Genomic DNA, 16,485 nt, shown 5'->3' on the forward strand with positions numbered 1-16,485 from the left:
TAGACGATTCTGGAGAACTGCTCCCCTTCTGTTTGTGTTCATTCAAAAGCTAAGTTAACTTTTTTTTATCATATTTGTTCATTGTTTTACTTTTATGTCATTAGTGCTGTCCTGAATTTGGAGTCTGATCTTCCTTAAGTAAGTCAGTGTTACCTACCTATAGAGCAACAATAGAGCCTCATCTTTATCTTTTTTCATTCTTTCGCAATTCTTCTGAGGTCTTTCCACCATCCAAACATCTCCAGATGCCGCTTTTTTTGCAGGCAGAGACCGGATCTTTTTCCAGTGCACAACCAGATCAAAGAGCTAGCAAATCATGTGGAAACATCTGCTGAATTGTACAAAAAATTTTATTAGATTAAAATGGTAAACATTGATTTTGAAAACAGAATTCATACACTAATCAGTAATTGTCTGCTGTGTCTGATCCAAATATTAACGCATCAATAAGTTGTCACTATAGCGCTGAGAATGATCCACCACCTGAATAATACATGCTCTGTGCTGATCCTGTGATGGTCCTGACCACTGAGGTACAGGAGAAATATTAAGCTTCTGACTAATGTGTGGGGTCCACACACTGTACTTTCTTGACAGTGGACGCGTTCACATTTACAAGGCTTGAGGAAACCTTAAAAATGCCCTCTAATCTACTCGTCTTCTACTTTTCTGTGAAGGCTTTACACAAAATTAATAAAAATATGGGTACTGATACTCAGTAACTAACTGATGGTTAGTTCTGGATTACAAATGCTGTTTTAGCTCATATCAGACATGTTGGGTGTTTCTCTGTTTCTCCGGAGAACACGGTTTCGTTGCTTCACAACAAAGTGCTTTAGGATTTATACTTCAAATTCTAGTATGGAGATTGTCATCCCATTCTATTGGTCTGTCAATTTCTATATGGGGAGCATACAGGCTGTGTGCGCACAAATGAACATTTACACCTATATGTAGCTGGGATTAATTACAAGGGATGTCTGGAAACGTTTGGATGTGTGTACTATTTTCTCCCATTACTATTTTTATATGCTTGCACAAAAGAGCATGTCCTCAGGTTAGTACACCAGTCTTTTTTTTAAAGAACCTGCATAATACGAGAAACATATTAAAGAAAAATAATGATTTAGCCTTTACATTAAAAAAATGAAGGTGTAGCAAATTTCATGTGTTACATGTCTCAGAAAATGGTAAGGGTTTGGGAACAATCCAGTAATAAGAGCTTTTTACTGTCTTGAGTGTCGAGATGCAATCCCAGCTGACTGTGACTAAGCACTAATCTCTCCCAAGGCTTGAAAGACATGCTGCAATGGAGGCCTAAATGGCTGGAGGCAACCGACATGACAGATGCCAGCTTTTATATCAGTGGGATCAGGGCAATGGATCAAGTTTCTCCCTCTAGCACTGGAACTGTGGCCTGGTGTCCCTCAGGGTATAGGTTTAGGGCTCATAAAATCTGTTCCCCTAGTTAGGGCTGTTAATTAGAACAATGATCTGATGAACTTCTCACTTAAATCTCAAGATGCCTCAGAATAAACAAAGCAGCAAACAAAAACAACTATGTTTAGAAAAATGCATTTCAAAATAAAAAGCTTTCAAGCCAATTTTGACAGACCTGGGTTTGTGTGGATTTGATAATATCAGGAAGTGTGTAGATGTAAGAAACAACCCAAAAGTGTGATTAAATTTGTTTTTGTCATTTAGAAAATCATTTCAACAAGCTGTACACAGAGTATTTCTTTAGTCTTTACAGGTTCCTAGCAGGGTGAGGATATCTGCATATGGGAAAATGGAATAAGATGATTTTTCAGGCACAAGCTTACATTCCACTTAGTTAAATAATATCCAGAAGCATCTAGACTCCCCTTGGAATTGCTAGCACAGATCCAAATGCATGTGCACATCTTGCATGATCTCTGTAGAAAAGCATTGACAATAAAATGAGCTGCTAAATGCAGTCATATTTTCACAGCAGTGTTCCAACGTCTATTGTTTGACAGCTTTTCTAGGAGGTAAAGCTGTAACTACAATAAAAGGGAGAGGGAACAAACATACACCCAAAAATACATTTACTTCCAAACCAATTGCTGGATAAAAAGAGGCTCTGAAAGCTTTTGGATACTTATTTGAACAATCAAAGGTGACTCTTGAAGAAACACACATTCACACATTTCTGGGATTTCCTTTTTGCACGCACCAAATGAAATGTGAGGACAGGATGGGCCTTGGTCAGTCTTTTCAGCCCAAGTGATTTATCACCATGGTGTAATGGCAGCAACTGAGCAGTCATAGCCTTTGGGATGCTCACGTGTCCTCAAACAGCTGTGCTGCTGGCCAACCACTGCCTCACAATGGACTCCAGATGTGTGGGAAACCTCTCCAGAGAAAGGGTGGTCCCATCAGACCTTGTTTTTAAGACTTAGACAAGAAACAAACCCTGTCCTTTGTCTGCTGTGGTGTGTTAGTGCTACTTTAGTGTATTGTATTTATTGTTAAGGGTTTTAATGTTCATCACTTTGCTGGCTTCAGAATTGTCATTGTATTTACTGTTTTTGTTGTTTTACAGTGATGATCTATGTTAAATGAACTCCTAAAAAGGCCCACAGAAACAAGGACGTCTTGGAGGGTAGGTTGTAAAGCCACTTTGGTGCCTTGTCAGCAGCCAGCTTTTATGTGTGGAAGACTTTTAAATGTTACATAATTCAAAGGATCTGTTCTGACTTAAGCTGTTAAACTGTAAACCAAGTCCCTTTGGTACCTTGTAGTTAATAAATCTGGGCATTATCTACAGTTCTTTTGAGGTTTTCTCATGTGGTTCTTGCCACAGGAAGTGTTCTTTTCACTCAGTGATGTCATCAGACATACCCCATAGCATGGGAAGACCACTTGTGATGAAGGAAGACAAAAGAGGCCATTCTTTTCAGCCCCCTTTAAGCCCGCATCAAATGACTTGTTTGACTCTGGAATTACCCCAGTTGCCCCATGATCAGCATGAGGTTGGCCAAGTCTGTAGACTCTCAGCAGGAGGGCTTTAAGAGTTTTCTTTAGCATTGTGCTAAACCGGTCAGTTGCTTCGGGCAGGTTAAGGGGGGCACTCATTCTTGCACCTCCCAGGTGTCGGTCAGGCCTGTTGCTTTCTCTAAGTATTGTAAGGAACTAGGGTTTTCACAAAGGGTGAAAAGCTCAATCAGAAGCACACCGTTGCCTTGTCTGCCATGCAGTGTGTGCAGAGAAGCCCTAATGCATGTTGTGATGTAGGTACCCTGGTTGCCATGGAGACACCTTTTCCAGCAGAGCATTGCAGAGTACTCCACTGAGATATGTGTATGGACTGTCATGAAGGATGGTCTTAGGGATCATCTCTAAATATCTTTTCCATTCTGTTGGGCAGAAATGAAGTGAGGTAAGGCCCTGCAGGTTGAATCAAATGCTCCGCAGTTTGATTGAGCAGTCTTTAGAACCTGAGAATGATTTCAGGCTCTGTAGCTTGGGTTGGCTGATACACATTAAGTGCTTGTGTTGTGTTGGTCTGTTGCCTGGTGAGCTTTTAACAAATGTAATAGTGGACAGTCTGTCTGCAGACTTGCTTGTTCTGGTTGTGGACAAAGAGAGACTGAGTGCTCGCCAATAAAACCTGTTATACTGATGAAAAGACAGTTTTAGAAACTTGCTTTGGTGGCGATTTCAGTTGTAGCTTTCCTTTTGCATTTACATTCATAGCATTTAGCAGACACTCTTATACAGCAGTGATTATTGAATTCTGATATATTTTACTATTTGAATTATATATGTATATGTATGTATAATGTGCTATTATTATATTTAAATTATATGAATACGTTACTCCGTATGAATGTGAGATATTTCAAATTTTGTCAAGATCATTTTTATTTTGCTGCACTCAGATTTGATTTGCATGAGAATTGTCTTGACCGACACTTAATACATAACTATGAATTTAATGAGGGTGAATGCCCTGCAGGGAGGGGGGGGGGGGGGTTGACAAAGGGGTGGGGAGAAATCGTGTGAAAATGTATTAACTGATGCTGGACTGGAGCCAGATCAAATCCGAGGCTTGCACTTTGTCATCGCTCCCTTGTTTCTCTCTCACTCTGCAGCCGGTAGAAGCTCTTGTAAATGCTACAGAGGGAGACTAAGGGAAGGGAGTGAGGGTGAAAGGGAGGGAGAGAAAGGCGGAAAAAAAGGGGGAGGGATTGTTGTTGCGTCTGCCGCTGCTGTCACTCGGCTGCTGCGCGCTTCAGCAGCAGGAGGGTCGGGTGAAGGGAGGAGAGAAATGAGAGAGAGGAAAAGAAAGGGATAGCCAGGGCAGCAGTGAAGCAGTGGCGGACTGACAGGAAGGAGTAGGGAGGATAAAGCCAGAGGACGGGAATAGCATTTTCTTCCCTCCTTCTGTGTGAGAGAGATCGAGCGAGGGAGGAGGAAAGAAAGAGCTGAGCCTCTGCATTCTCCCTCTCCTTTCTCGTCCTCTCCTGCTTGCTGAAGCTGCTCTAAATGCTCCCCCGTAGAGGGAGAGTCTTGGGGGCAGTGTAAGAGGCAGAAAAGGGGGTGGGGGGGGCGGATCATCAGACCAAGTGGACGGCACTCAAGCGTACAGCCAAAACGGAGGGGAAAGGCACAGGCATGGCTGCCAAGAGAGGAAAGTCCGGGGTGCCACAGAGTGTGGCACGGAATGAACTCAAGGTGTACCGTACAGGTAGCACGGAAGGACGTATCCCGGTGCCCACCAACTTGCGCAAACAGAGGTCCCTGACCAACCTGGCTGTGCTCACAGATGCTGAGAAGAAGATGCAGCTTTATGAGCCCAAGTGGTGCGATGACATGAGCAAGGCCAGTGCAGGCCAACTGAAGACGGGCAAACCCAAACCTGCAGGAGGAGTAGGTGCTGGAGGTTCTCAGCTTTCGAGAAACCTGTCCAAGTCGGAACACTCTCTATTTCAGGCCAAACCCAAACCTTTCACTCCACTTGCAGCTCCGGGATCCCTTGGAAAGACCCAAAGTCGCATCCCAAGAGGTCCTTTTGCAGAAGTGAAGCCGCTTAGCAAAGCTTCAGATGATGGCAAATCAGACGACGACATCCTTTCAAGCAAGGCCAAGGCTGCTGGGAAGAAGATGGCATCTGGGAATCAAGGTGATTCTGAGGCCAAAGGCCAGGGTGAAGAAGGTGGTGATAAGCCCTTCTTGAAGGTGGATCCAGAGCTGGTGGTCACCGTTCTTGGGGACCTGGAGCAGTTACTCTTCAGTCAGATGCTTGGTGAGTACACCTGTAGTCAGTTTGTGTCAATACCTGCTTAGGTTTTGCGGAAGGCATAGGTTCTGCCAGATTCTTTCAACTCCTAACCTAGATTGGAAGATTTGATGCTCACTTCAGTGGGCAAACCTGGCTGCCAATATCTGCAGAGGTATCAGAAAGAAAGGTATCTACACAATCCTATTTGTGTATGGACCACACTGTTTACAGAATTTGCCCTTGGAAAGCTCTTGCTCTTGTGGTTGTCATGGTATGCCATAAATCATGTGGCTGTTATGACAGAGATGCATGGGCAATTATCTGCATTATAGGGCATTGTTCTTGGTGCACTCCATTGTCATCATATTCCACTCTGGCAAATCTCTCTCTCTCTCTTTCTCTCTCATGGGAATATTCGGTACTATAAATGATTCCTGTTGGATTATATTGTGTGTTGTTCAGTGGTCACTGGAACTCGCTTGTAGGCAGTGTTTGGCACACTGATCTGCTTTCTGTGCTTTCTGTTGCCTGCCTACTGCAGTGCATGTGTGGGTGTGTGTATGTGTGCTGGTTTTCGGAGCTGGTGTTGCTCCACTGTACGCTGTAACAAGGTAATGGCTGCTATCAGAGAACGACTGGTGGGAATAGGGTGAAATAAACCAGGCCATATTGAATTTTTTTTTCAGCTCACACCACAGCTCGTACTTGGCCTCTTTTAGCCTCCCGTTCATCCGCGGTTATTGACGGATTGTGCACCCTTGCCTGTGTTATTGAGCATGGGAGAGGTAGATAGCCATGTCTGTCTATTCTCACTGAGATCTGCTTACTTACATTAAGGAGCCATCCAGGCATTGTGTGAAACATAGTAATATGGTTTACCTGGAGCATCTCAAGTCAAAAATGACAGCCTGTAATATTCATGATCAGTCTGACACTGACCAGAATGTTGTCTTATTAAATTTTGTTTAAAAAATTGAATTATATTCTGTATATTATTATTATTATTCACGTGATGAATAAGACACACGGAGGCTGGCATTTTTCAGAGACACTGCATATTGCTATCACTACCTGAGGCAAATATTCAAATATGTACAATATTCTTTGTATTTGTGCATGGGCTTTTCAGTGAGTGACTTTTTTTTCTACCATTGAATTCAACTAGTAATGTAAATTGCCAAATCCCTGTCTTGAATCTTTGTAATTGTTTCCAGCGAAGCTAATCTCAAAGCACACTCCATCTATTCTTAAAAGCCAGTTGTTCTGGGAAACATTTGGAAAAACAGACAAATGAGACCCAGACTCACTACTAAGGACCAGAGAGCAGTTTTATTTAAATTAGTTCAAGCTTTAAACCCATGGAATATCTGGCGAATGTCGGTAACTCTGACCATGGTTCAATGCATTGATTCAGTCAAGAGAAATTCTGCATATACGGTCTATAGGGCATCTATTATGACTTTCAATAACTTAGCCTGAGCCTGGCAGAAGTTAGATAATGAGCTTTATACAGTAGAGTATGTTAATATTTGAGCTGTTCTCTTTATCCGGTTTTCCCTAAATATAGGACATGCAGAATTAATCCAAAGGACTACTTTGCAATTCAGGAAATAATTTCAGTAGGTCTGTGAAAGTAGTCCATTGATATTAGACATGGAAAACATCTTTCGTTTTCCTAATGTATGGCACTCTTAACAGCTTATATGAATTTCATGGCTCTAAACCACACTCTGCAGCATAATGGACTTCGTTATGGACTTGTCCAGCTGACCTTGTGTGATGTTGCCCACTGTGCCAGCAGAAACAGCGTACTTCCTCCATGGGATAGAGAATGAAACATTAGTTTTCCTCTTGAATACAGCTGCTATTTTACAGCATAATGCAGCTAGACCGGGATCAGGGCCTATGGGGAAACCCTGTCTGAAATATCTGCTGGAGGACAATGGGCTGAATTGAGAAGGAGCCATAAGACAGAAACTTAATAAGAGCCAGTGGCTGTGTTTGGCTCCTAATGCCTGAATGTCACCCTGTCTAATTCACCAGACATTTGCTCGTGTTTTTTGTTGACCAGGGGTGGTCTTTTTAGCCAAGTTTCTGTCACAAAAGGAGTCAAAAACAGGCCTATGATGGCCTATGATGGTCAACCAAACAGAAATAAGACACAGATTTTAAGGAATTAAAAGCAAAATAGACTTTAAATGAAAGCTTTAAATGAATTACATTTGCACAAACTTTAGATAAGTGGTCAGCAAGACATTTTTACACCTATTTAACCACATCAGATGGAAATTATTTGTCTTTTTTTTATTATATCCAACAATACCTTTTGATTGATTGCAGTGGCCTCTTGATGTTATTGACATAACCAGGGATGGCAGAATGTTTATAATCTAAACCAGCTAATGTTCATCTGACCCTGAAATGTTTTGAAATATAGATGAAATAAAATGTAATATAAAACATTTTTAGAACCTGTTCATTGCTTCGGCGGCACAGTGGCGCAGCAGGTAGTGTCGCAGTCACACAGCTCCAGGGACCTGGAGTTTGCGGATTCGAGTCCCGCTCCGGGTGACTGTCTGTGAGGAGTTGGTGTGTTCTCCCCGTGTCTGCGTGGGTTTCCTCCCGGTGCTCCTGTTTCCTCCCACAGTCCAAAAACACACGTTGGTAGGTGGATTGGTGACTCAAAAGTGTCCATAGGTGTGAGTGAATGTGTCTGTGTTGCCCTGGGGCAACCCTGAACTGGATAAGCGGTTACAGATAATGAATGTTCATTGCCTAATTAATAATATGGCTCGTTATAAACAGACATCTGTTCTGGTCAAGATCCAATTTTCTAAGCCATAAGGGGCTGTGGCCTTGAAGTGTGCTTGGGACCGGATGGTTGCTGCTTTGAACCCCTGCATTAGGGGTTAGTGAAAGGACAGTGCTTTTTCCTCCCTCAAGGCACCTTAGTCCCTGTTCACCCCCAGCAATGTCTGTTCTGGGAGCAGTGAGGACAAAAGCATGTTTCACATTTTGAAATTGTTTTAAATTAAACAATTTTACAAAATTGTTTTTGTAAAAGTAGCACATCTTGACCTTGGGTCTTCGGAGTAGTTCATTTGTGCTGTGGAATTTTTATATGCTATGTCTTCAGATCTTCCACTGTCAACGTGAGCCTCACAGTGCTTCTGTGGTATGACCCCAGCTGGAGGAGGAGATATGGAGTAACTATTAGAGAAGGGTGATTAAACAGGAGCTCCCAGGCTAAACCTTTGTGATGGAGTGACCCAGCGAAGAGCAGAATAAAGCTACAGTAAGCCCGAATGCACTTTACTTCAGCCTGTCACTGTGACTGACCTACTTCAGCACCCAGGATGTAAATGTGTCACTCCAGACCGGGTGACCTTGACGATGAAAAGGAAGATAGATGGAGAGTGGCTCCTTGATTAAATAGATCCCAGAACTATAGACTTTCTTATCGTTGAAGAAAAACCCACTACAGAGAGGGGCTTCACCTCCACTCAGTTAAGAAAAGTTTGGAGAGCATCATATCATTGCTGTCCAATTAAATACATGTATCTCCATTTTTGCCGATTTTCAGTTTACTACGTCGGTTGAACATCTGTCCTTCCCACTGTGTGAAAATTTCATGGTGAATGAACCAATAGAAATGCTCCAAATTTCCTGTAATGTTACTATTTTGGGAGATACATGTTTTTAATTGCATGTTGTATTTCCGCCTTGCGCCCAATGATTCCAGGTGGGCTCTGGACCCACCCGCAACCCTGAACTGGATAAGTGGTTACAGATAATGAATGAATGAATTTTTTAAATTGGAAAGCATATTTATATCGATGTAATAGCGTACTCTTCCACGTGCCTCTACTTTGTTTTCTGTTTTGTCTTTATACATATTTACTATATAGTGTGGACCACATGGTGTTGCAGGCTCACAGCTCCAGGGTCTCAGAGTCGTGGTTCAGTCCCTGCCTTGGATCACTGTCTGTGGGGAGTTTGGTATGTTCTCCTCATGTTCCCTCCGGGTGCTCGCGTTACCTCCTGCAGTGGATTGGCAGTGTGAAATTGACCACTGTTGTGTGTGTGTGTGTGTGGGGGGGTGTGTGTGTGTGGGGGTGTGTGTGTGTGTGTGATGCCCTGTGACAGACAGGTGCCCTGTCCAAAGTGTGTTCCTGTTTTGTCCAGTGATGCCAGGTAGGCCCTTGACGTCCCACTGAATCCCAACAGGACGAAGTGCTTGCAGAAAATGAATGACCAAATGAATGATATACAGTGTCTATCTTGTTTCTGCTACAAAAAAATATAACTATAGACACAGGTATTCAACACTTATACTCTTCACAGACTATTATTAAATGATGAAGGATGCTCTGGAGCAACAACAGTTGACAAATCTAAAGCGGTGGAGCTTTAGAAGTGTTTTCCCTTCAAATCTTTGGCTCTATAGTGTTCAATATGTATTTTTAAAGGATGGCAGGATAGTGTCGGGATCTGTTTGGAGAGCCCTCAAAACATGACCATGAAATTCACAGCCCTGCTGACCAACATTCATCCATTTTGTGAAGAACTCTCTATTGTTTTTTGTTGCCTCATGTGTTGAAATCCTTTTTTTTCACACTGTACCAGGCCCACATTGATGCTGTCTGACTGCTAGAGCATGCTGCTGGGTGCGGTATCCTGAGATGTATAAAAGAGAGAGAACTATGCCAGCAAGCCCTGCTCTTGCTACACATGCACAATAGTCTGATCACTGCAGAAAATCAGGTTTTGGCAATAATTCAATCAAAACATTTACAAGCAGCGAGACATCTGACAATGGGAGTACTCTAGGTCTATATGAATAATTCAGAATACTGGATTTCTAGGCTTTCTAAATCTAGGCTGCATCTTTCTCTCCCTTCATGTTCACAGAGATGTAGAAAAAAAGTAATCAGATCAATGGTATACCCACTTTCTTACATCAAGTCAAAATCCAGTTTTACATGAGTTCTGTAAATATCAGGGATACTGCTGTTGTGACTCTAGTCAAATTATATATTATATTTATATATAAATGTATATATTACATTTATATAATATATTATATTTATATATCAATTATTTGTTCATATTCTAAGTGCAAATAAGTAATGTAACAATATGTGCACAATTATTATTTACTTCAAGTGTTTAATATATTTGGGAGGAAAACATTTGGTGATAAATATTTGGTACATTTTATTTTACTATTTGACCATAACGTCACATTCAGCAAATTAACAGAATTTGTGCATCTAAATGGACAGAGAATTGCCATGTTTAGTGTGTTCTCTGTAAAGAATATGCTGAATCACTTTCATGTTTTAATTTAAGTTGTTACAATAATTTTTAATCTGTTAAAATCAACCGCTTGACCAGAGATGCAAACCTGAATATGCTGCACCAAATTGTTGGACAAAGTTATCACGCTGTTACTTTAGCACTTAAGTCATCTGTGTGTACATTTATGGAGTTTAGTGGAGTTTAATGGAATTTTTGGAGTCTAATTGTTGTGTTATTATTATTGTATGGAATCAAGCAAGGAATCAAACCCTTGTCGGCTGTAAAGAGAACTACACCATTCACATCTGCACAGGTGATAACTACAGTAAATCAGATAGAAATTATACTATTAGTGTGTATGAATACGCACTCATTGATTTAAATGTACACTAATGTGGAATATTAATTTCATGTCTATCGTTTTTCCACTGATGGCTGTTTAATTGATAAGCCAGAGTCTTCTTGTACATAATTTAGCATTTATATCACCGTGGTCCCTCTTGTGGATGTCTCTAATTAGGACACATGCTAATTCCTCTGCTCCAGTGGGAATGGATTTTGATAGACAAGGGATATCAGCTCTTGCAATAACCTTCATAGTCTCTTGGAATCTCTCTCTCTCTCTCTCTCTCTCTCTCTCTCTCTCTCTCTCTCTCTCTCTCTCTCTCTCTATCCCTCTATCCCTCTTTCCCCCTCTATCCTCTGTCTCCCTTGCTCTCTCCCTAGCTCTGTCCAGTCGTTAATAATGTCAGAGCAGGCATCGTGCCTAACTGCACCATGGGATTGATTGGCCATGCTGATGACATGCTGACCGTCCGTGTGAGCCAGGCGAATTCTCTCTCTCTCTCTCTCTCTCTCTCTCTCTCTCTCTCTCTCTCTCTAACAGAGGAAGAATTTACAACCTGGACCTAAAAGGGTTTGGATGTCTTGTCGCAGGTGTTTTTACGGCTGATTCTGGTGTCGGTTTCTAAATGGAGTTGATAGGATGATTTAGACGCTGCTGCCGATGCTAATTTCACTGCAGTTCACTGTCCTCACCCTCTTGTTGTTCTTGCTCTGAAGAGACTGTTAGCTTTGAGAGAGGCTAAGTGACTGATGGATTTATAACATTTCAATTCATTCCACTGGTGAAGTATTTAGCTTCTTTTTTTGTCCCTGTTTTTATGGATTATTCAACCAGATTCTCCCTTTGTCTGTCTCTCTCTTTCTGTTTCTGTCTCTCTCTCTCTCTCTCTCTCTCTCTCTCTCTCTCTCTCTCTCTCTCTCTCTCTCTCTCTCTCTCTTACTTTCCCTCGTTCTCATTTGAGAGCAGTATGATTCTGGGAAGGTGAAGGCCTAATTAACTGGCCCCTTCTGCCTCATTACATGTGAATGCTCCACCCGCAAGTCGTCCATCAGAAAACACCATCAGCTACACAGCTCTGACTTTCAGCTTTCTAATCATACTGCATACACAACATGACATTTAGAGAAAGCCCTGGTAACATTTCAAACAGTGTTTTGTGGGATATTGAGGAACAGGACAGAATTTCTGTAGTCAGATGAACTTCATCCCTTCTGATTAATGTGATTGGATTTTTAAGAAAGCACATTTCCTGCAACACTCTGGCAGAGACCATCCGAAGTTTCTTCTTTTGCTGGCATTGACAGCACGTAGTTAATGTAACTCTTAAATCTCTTAAAGGGCTCTCAATCTGTTCAAAATATGAACTATTCCCAAATCTGACTGCAACAAACTCAGAATGCAATTTGCACTGCTAGGCAAAATCTAAAACTAATTTATGGTCATTAAAGGAACATTACATAGGATTTTATTTTTGCTCTGGAGCTCCCAATATGTAATCAATTTTTACAGCACTGTATTGAAATCAATGGGGAAGGAAGGTGGGGGGAGAGTGTTCGTACCCTCCTCCAGAGGTTACATAGTGCAGTTTCTGAGCCAGGTGGCTACATTCTCCCAATTACATTTTAGTGAAGCATTACAGTGATTTTGAAGCTTTAATTGTAAGGTAAAAATAGTTCCTTTAAGTACAAGTCTACTGCAGGGCATCACACAATCACCCACTCACACACTAACACCTGTAGACATTTCACACACTCACCCAGTCACTAGCACTTGTGGAAATTTTCACATAATCATTTCACCAGAAGCCAGTGCACCTGAAGGAAACCCACGCAGACACAGGGAGAACACACCAAACTCTTCATAGACAGAGGCCCTATATATATAAAATATATATATATATATAAATGAAAAGAGAAAGTGGCTGTGAATACACACACACTCACTAGTGCACTAGAGGCAGTGAGAACACACCACGTCCCTGGTGCCCAGGGAGCAGTTGGTGGTTAGGTACCTTGCCCAAGGCCACCTCAGCCATGAATAGAGGGAGGTGGACAGCACTGTTCCTTCACTCCCACTGCCCCCAATTTCCTGCCGGTCGTGGGAATCGAACCAGTGCCTTGTCAATCCCTAGCCCACTTCTCTAACCATTAGGCCATAGCTTCATCACCAGTTCCACTGTGATAGCTACGTCCCACAGTGATACCAGCATGAAGGTGGATGAAGGAAAGCATCTGCTTCCTCTGAGATATGCGTCACCAGCCAACGCCTGGTGTTCTAAAAAATATGCAGGGATAATTTTACAAGCCCACAATGTTCAGTTTTACAAGTTAGGTGCTACTACCGTACAAGTAATCTCAAACACATCCCAGTGCTGTTGAGATCTGAGATCTGGGTTGGACCGCAGATTTTTCTAAGACCACAATCAAATCAGTTTTTATTTGATTTGCAACAAGTATTTATCCTTTCGTCAGTAACAGAGTCTTGATCTTTATACTTGCTTCCAGACCCACAGTGTCAAGCTTTCGTCACACAGCAGAAGTGTTGTTACAAACATCTGTGAATGCTTCAGATCTGGAGCAAGAACAGAGCTTGACTTTCTCCTGTCTCAGAGTTTGAGAGGTGTTTTTATCTGATGTTAACAGTGTTGGTGGTTTACCAGGTCTAACGTGGTTGTTAGGGGCCCCGCATACTTAAATTGTTTGATCTTTTGACTACGTTCAATTCATGCGTTATCTTTTATCTGATCTTATTTTGTTGGTTTTATTTGCAGATCGCGAGTCTCAGAGGAAGAGAACCGTTCAGAATGTTCTGGATCTCCGGCAGAACCTGGAGGACACCATGTCCAGCTTGCGGGGAACACAACTTAGCCACGGGTAGGACACACACACAAACACACATGCTTACATCTGCCCATGTGTGAATGAGATCAGCTTATGGAGTTTGTAGTGTAAACGATTCATTGTAAATGTATCATAAATCAGAGGCCAAAAGTGTTTGGAAAGCTTCTCCTAAATTTACTGTCCATACACATGCATATCCAGAAACACTCACACACACACACACACATATATATATATATATATATATATATATATACACAAACAAGCTGCTTTAATACCCAATTCCCCTGCTATGTCTTTTGGGAAAGTTGCCACTTCAGCTGTGCAAACACCTGGCTTCAGTCCTTCACAAACACAAACGCTACGTTTATGTTCTACAGCGTTCATCGTCAAAGATTCTCAGGCTCTCCTTTTAAACACACACATTCTGTATGAGCACACTACTGATCTCAGGACTCAAGTTCAGGACATCTCTCCAAAATACGTTTCTAGTAGAAGGAAAAAAACATTCCTAACTTATTAAAGAAGGTCATTTGAAAAGGTATTTTTCCAAGAACTTTGCCTCACTTTATCTAAAAATCCTCACCTAACTGAAAGTATAGCAGCTGTTCATTATAGAATTTGTCCTGCTTTTGTTGTAGTAAAAGCCTCCACTCTTCTGGGAAATCTTCAAACTGTTTTGGAACTTTTCTGTGAGGATTTGATGAGACATTCCACTGCCACACAAACAGTTTTATGGTCATATACTGATGTTGGATGATTAGCTCTGTATCACAAACTTCGACTCCAACTACATTACATGGCAGATAATGCAGTTCTCTTTATACCTGTCTGCACTTGGCATTGAGCATGGTGACTTTATGGAGCTGAAAGTCCTATGCCATTTCAGGCCTTTTAATAGATTTTATACAAGCTATGTCCACAAGGGTTGCACCTGGTGTCCCAAAACACAATATGAGGGTTTTTTTTCAACAGCAATGATGTAGTGTCTTTTCCCTGAGAACTACAGATATGGCCTGGGAGACAAGATGGAGTCCACTAAAATGCTGTTGTAAGAATTTGTTCGGGAGAGAGGGGGAGAGAGAGGGGGACCGATCCATTTTGTGAATCTCTGTCATAGAGTGATGGTCTCCTACATCTTCCTGGGCTCCCAGAGCTCTGCTGGATGTGCTTAGTTTAGCAATATCTCTGTCTTTAGGATTTCAATCTGTACAGCAGAGTTAGTCCTCAGAGAACTGTCAAAGCTTCTGAGGCCTTTAGCTCCACACTGTATTTTTCTTTCCTTTTGACACTCAGCTGTCCATTTAAAAGTCCAGGTTTTTTTTGTGAATGTAGTCAAACATTTTATTCCCTAGTTGTTTCTTTGTCCAATATTTGCTTCTGTATACAATGTGACTATTACCATTGTTCAAACACCATGCATATATTTTCACACACTCGTCAAGCCAGGTTCAGATAATTACTTCTTTTATTATTTTTGGACCTACTTTTATCTCTAAAATTGATACATTTTGCTAAAACTGATGTGAAACTGGCAACATTAAGCTGCAGAATTTGAGTGTTTGAGTCCCTGGAAAATGATAAAAAATGTAAATGTTCACTAGTCCTGTAGATCCAGTACACAATTAAAGAAGAAACTTCAGACACAAAATTTGCAGTTGGTTATTAACTAAAATCTGTACATAGAATTTATGGCCAAAACAACAGTAAAATCTATCCATAAGTTAGTTTTAATAATCTTTAACAATCTTTTCCTGTTAGCTTTATGAGACAAATTTTCCAATCACAAAGTTTTTAAATACAATAGGCTTCTCCAGTTCTGAAAAACACCACTGTCCCAAACCTAAACCCTGCTTAACTGTTGTCAAGCAATTCTGTCTAACCTACATGGAAATATGATGAAATATAGAGTCTGTTTCTGCACATTCTCACTGTCATAATGCCTTGACTTTGAGAAATAGTGATTGTTCTTGGATTGTTTGTGTTCCTGGCAGTGTGTCAGTCAAAGCACACAAAAATAATTGCTCGCACTATGAAAACAGTCTTAATATGAATTATATTAATGTGCTTTCCTAGAAACCTACAGTTCTAGTTTTATCCTCCTCCAAACCCCTCATTTTACTAATTTGCCATATTAGATTTTGGTCAATATTGCTTCATATTTTGAATGAAATGTCAAGATAATAATAAGCAATAAATAATGTTTTTACAGAGTGTTTTGCACATGTTTACCAAGGGTGGCAGTATTTTTGGAGGGAGGGCACATTTAGGTTTCAACAAAAAAAAAAAGCAGAGAGATAGAAAAGAGACAGAGCCAGAGTGAATGCTGCTGTCTGTCAGTATTAATGCCATACTGCAGGCTCTGTTGGGATGATGACCGCCTGCAGGAAGCATGAATGTTGCATTTCCTGTCCATTAGGAATGAGAGAGAGAGAGAGAACGTTGCACAAGTTTGTCTATCAGTTGCCAGTAAGTCCCACTTAACAGTCCCATCTGTCTGCATGACTGCAAAAATACAAGGCAGTGAGTAAAGCACATAATCATCAGACGCGCCAAAACTGTACCCACCGTTTTACAATAAAAGGTTGAGAAATATCATATATGTGCAGTGACAAAGACAAAGTATATCAACTAAATAATGGCTGAGGTCAGTAGAGTTTAGTAAAGTAGCAGTCAAAAACCCTAACTGCTGTAAATACATTACTTTATTTACTTTCAGTGACTCTGCTGAACTGAGCATCTTGCTGGTG

At 41.2% G+C, this 16,485-nt stretch overlaps 1 protein-coding gene across 3 annotated transcripts in view; it reads left to right on the forward strand.

Moving 5' to 3' along the window:
* The first annotated feature begins 4,596 nt into the window (after positions 1-4,596).
* Positions 4,597-16,485, forward strand: part of nav1b (neuron navigator 1b) — a 70,530-nt gene continuing 58,641 nt past the window's right edge. For all 3 annotated transcript variants that reach the window (XM_066665865.1, XM_066665867.1, XM_066665866.1), the window contains exons 1-2: positions 4,597-5,272; positions 13,666-13,768. In XM_066665865.1, the coding sequence (XP_066521962.1) occupies positions 4,642-5,272; positions 13,666-13,768 (734 nt within the window). In that variant the 5' untranslated portion in view covers positions 4,597-4,641. The remainder of the gene's footprint in view (positions 5,273-13,665; positions 13,769-16,485) is intronic.

This window comes from Hoplias malabaricus, chromosome 3 (assembly GCF_029633855.1).
Source record: "Hoplias malabaricus isolate fHopMal1 chromosome 3, fHopMal1.hap1, whole genome shotgun sequence".
Classification (NCBI taxonomy): domain Eukaryota; kingdom Metazoa; phylum Chordata; class Actinopteri; order Characiformes; family Erythrinidae; genus Hoplias; species Hoplias malabaricus.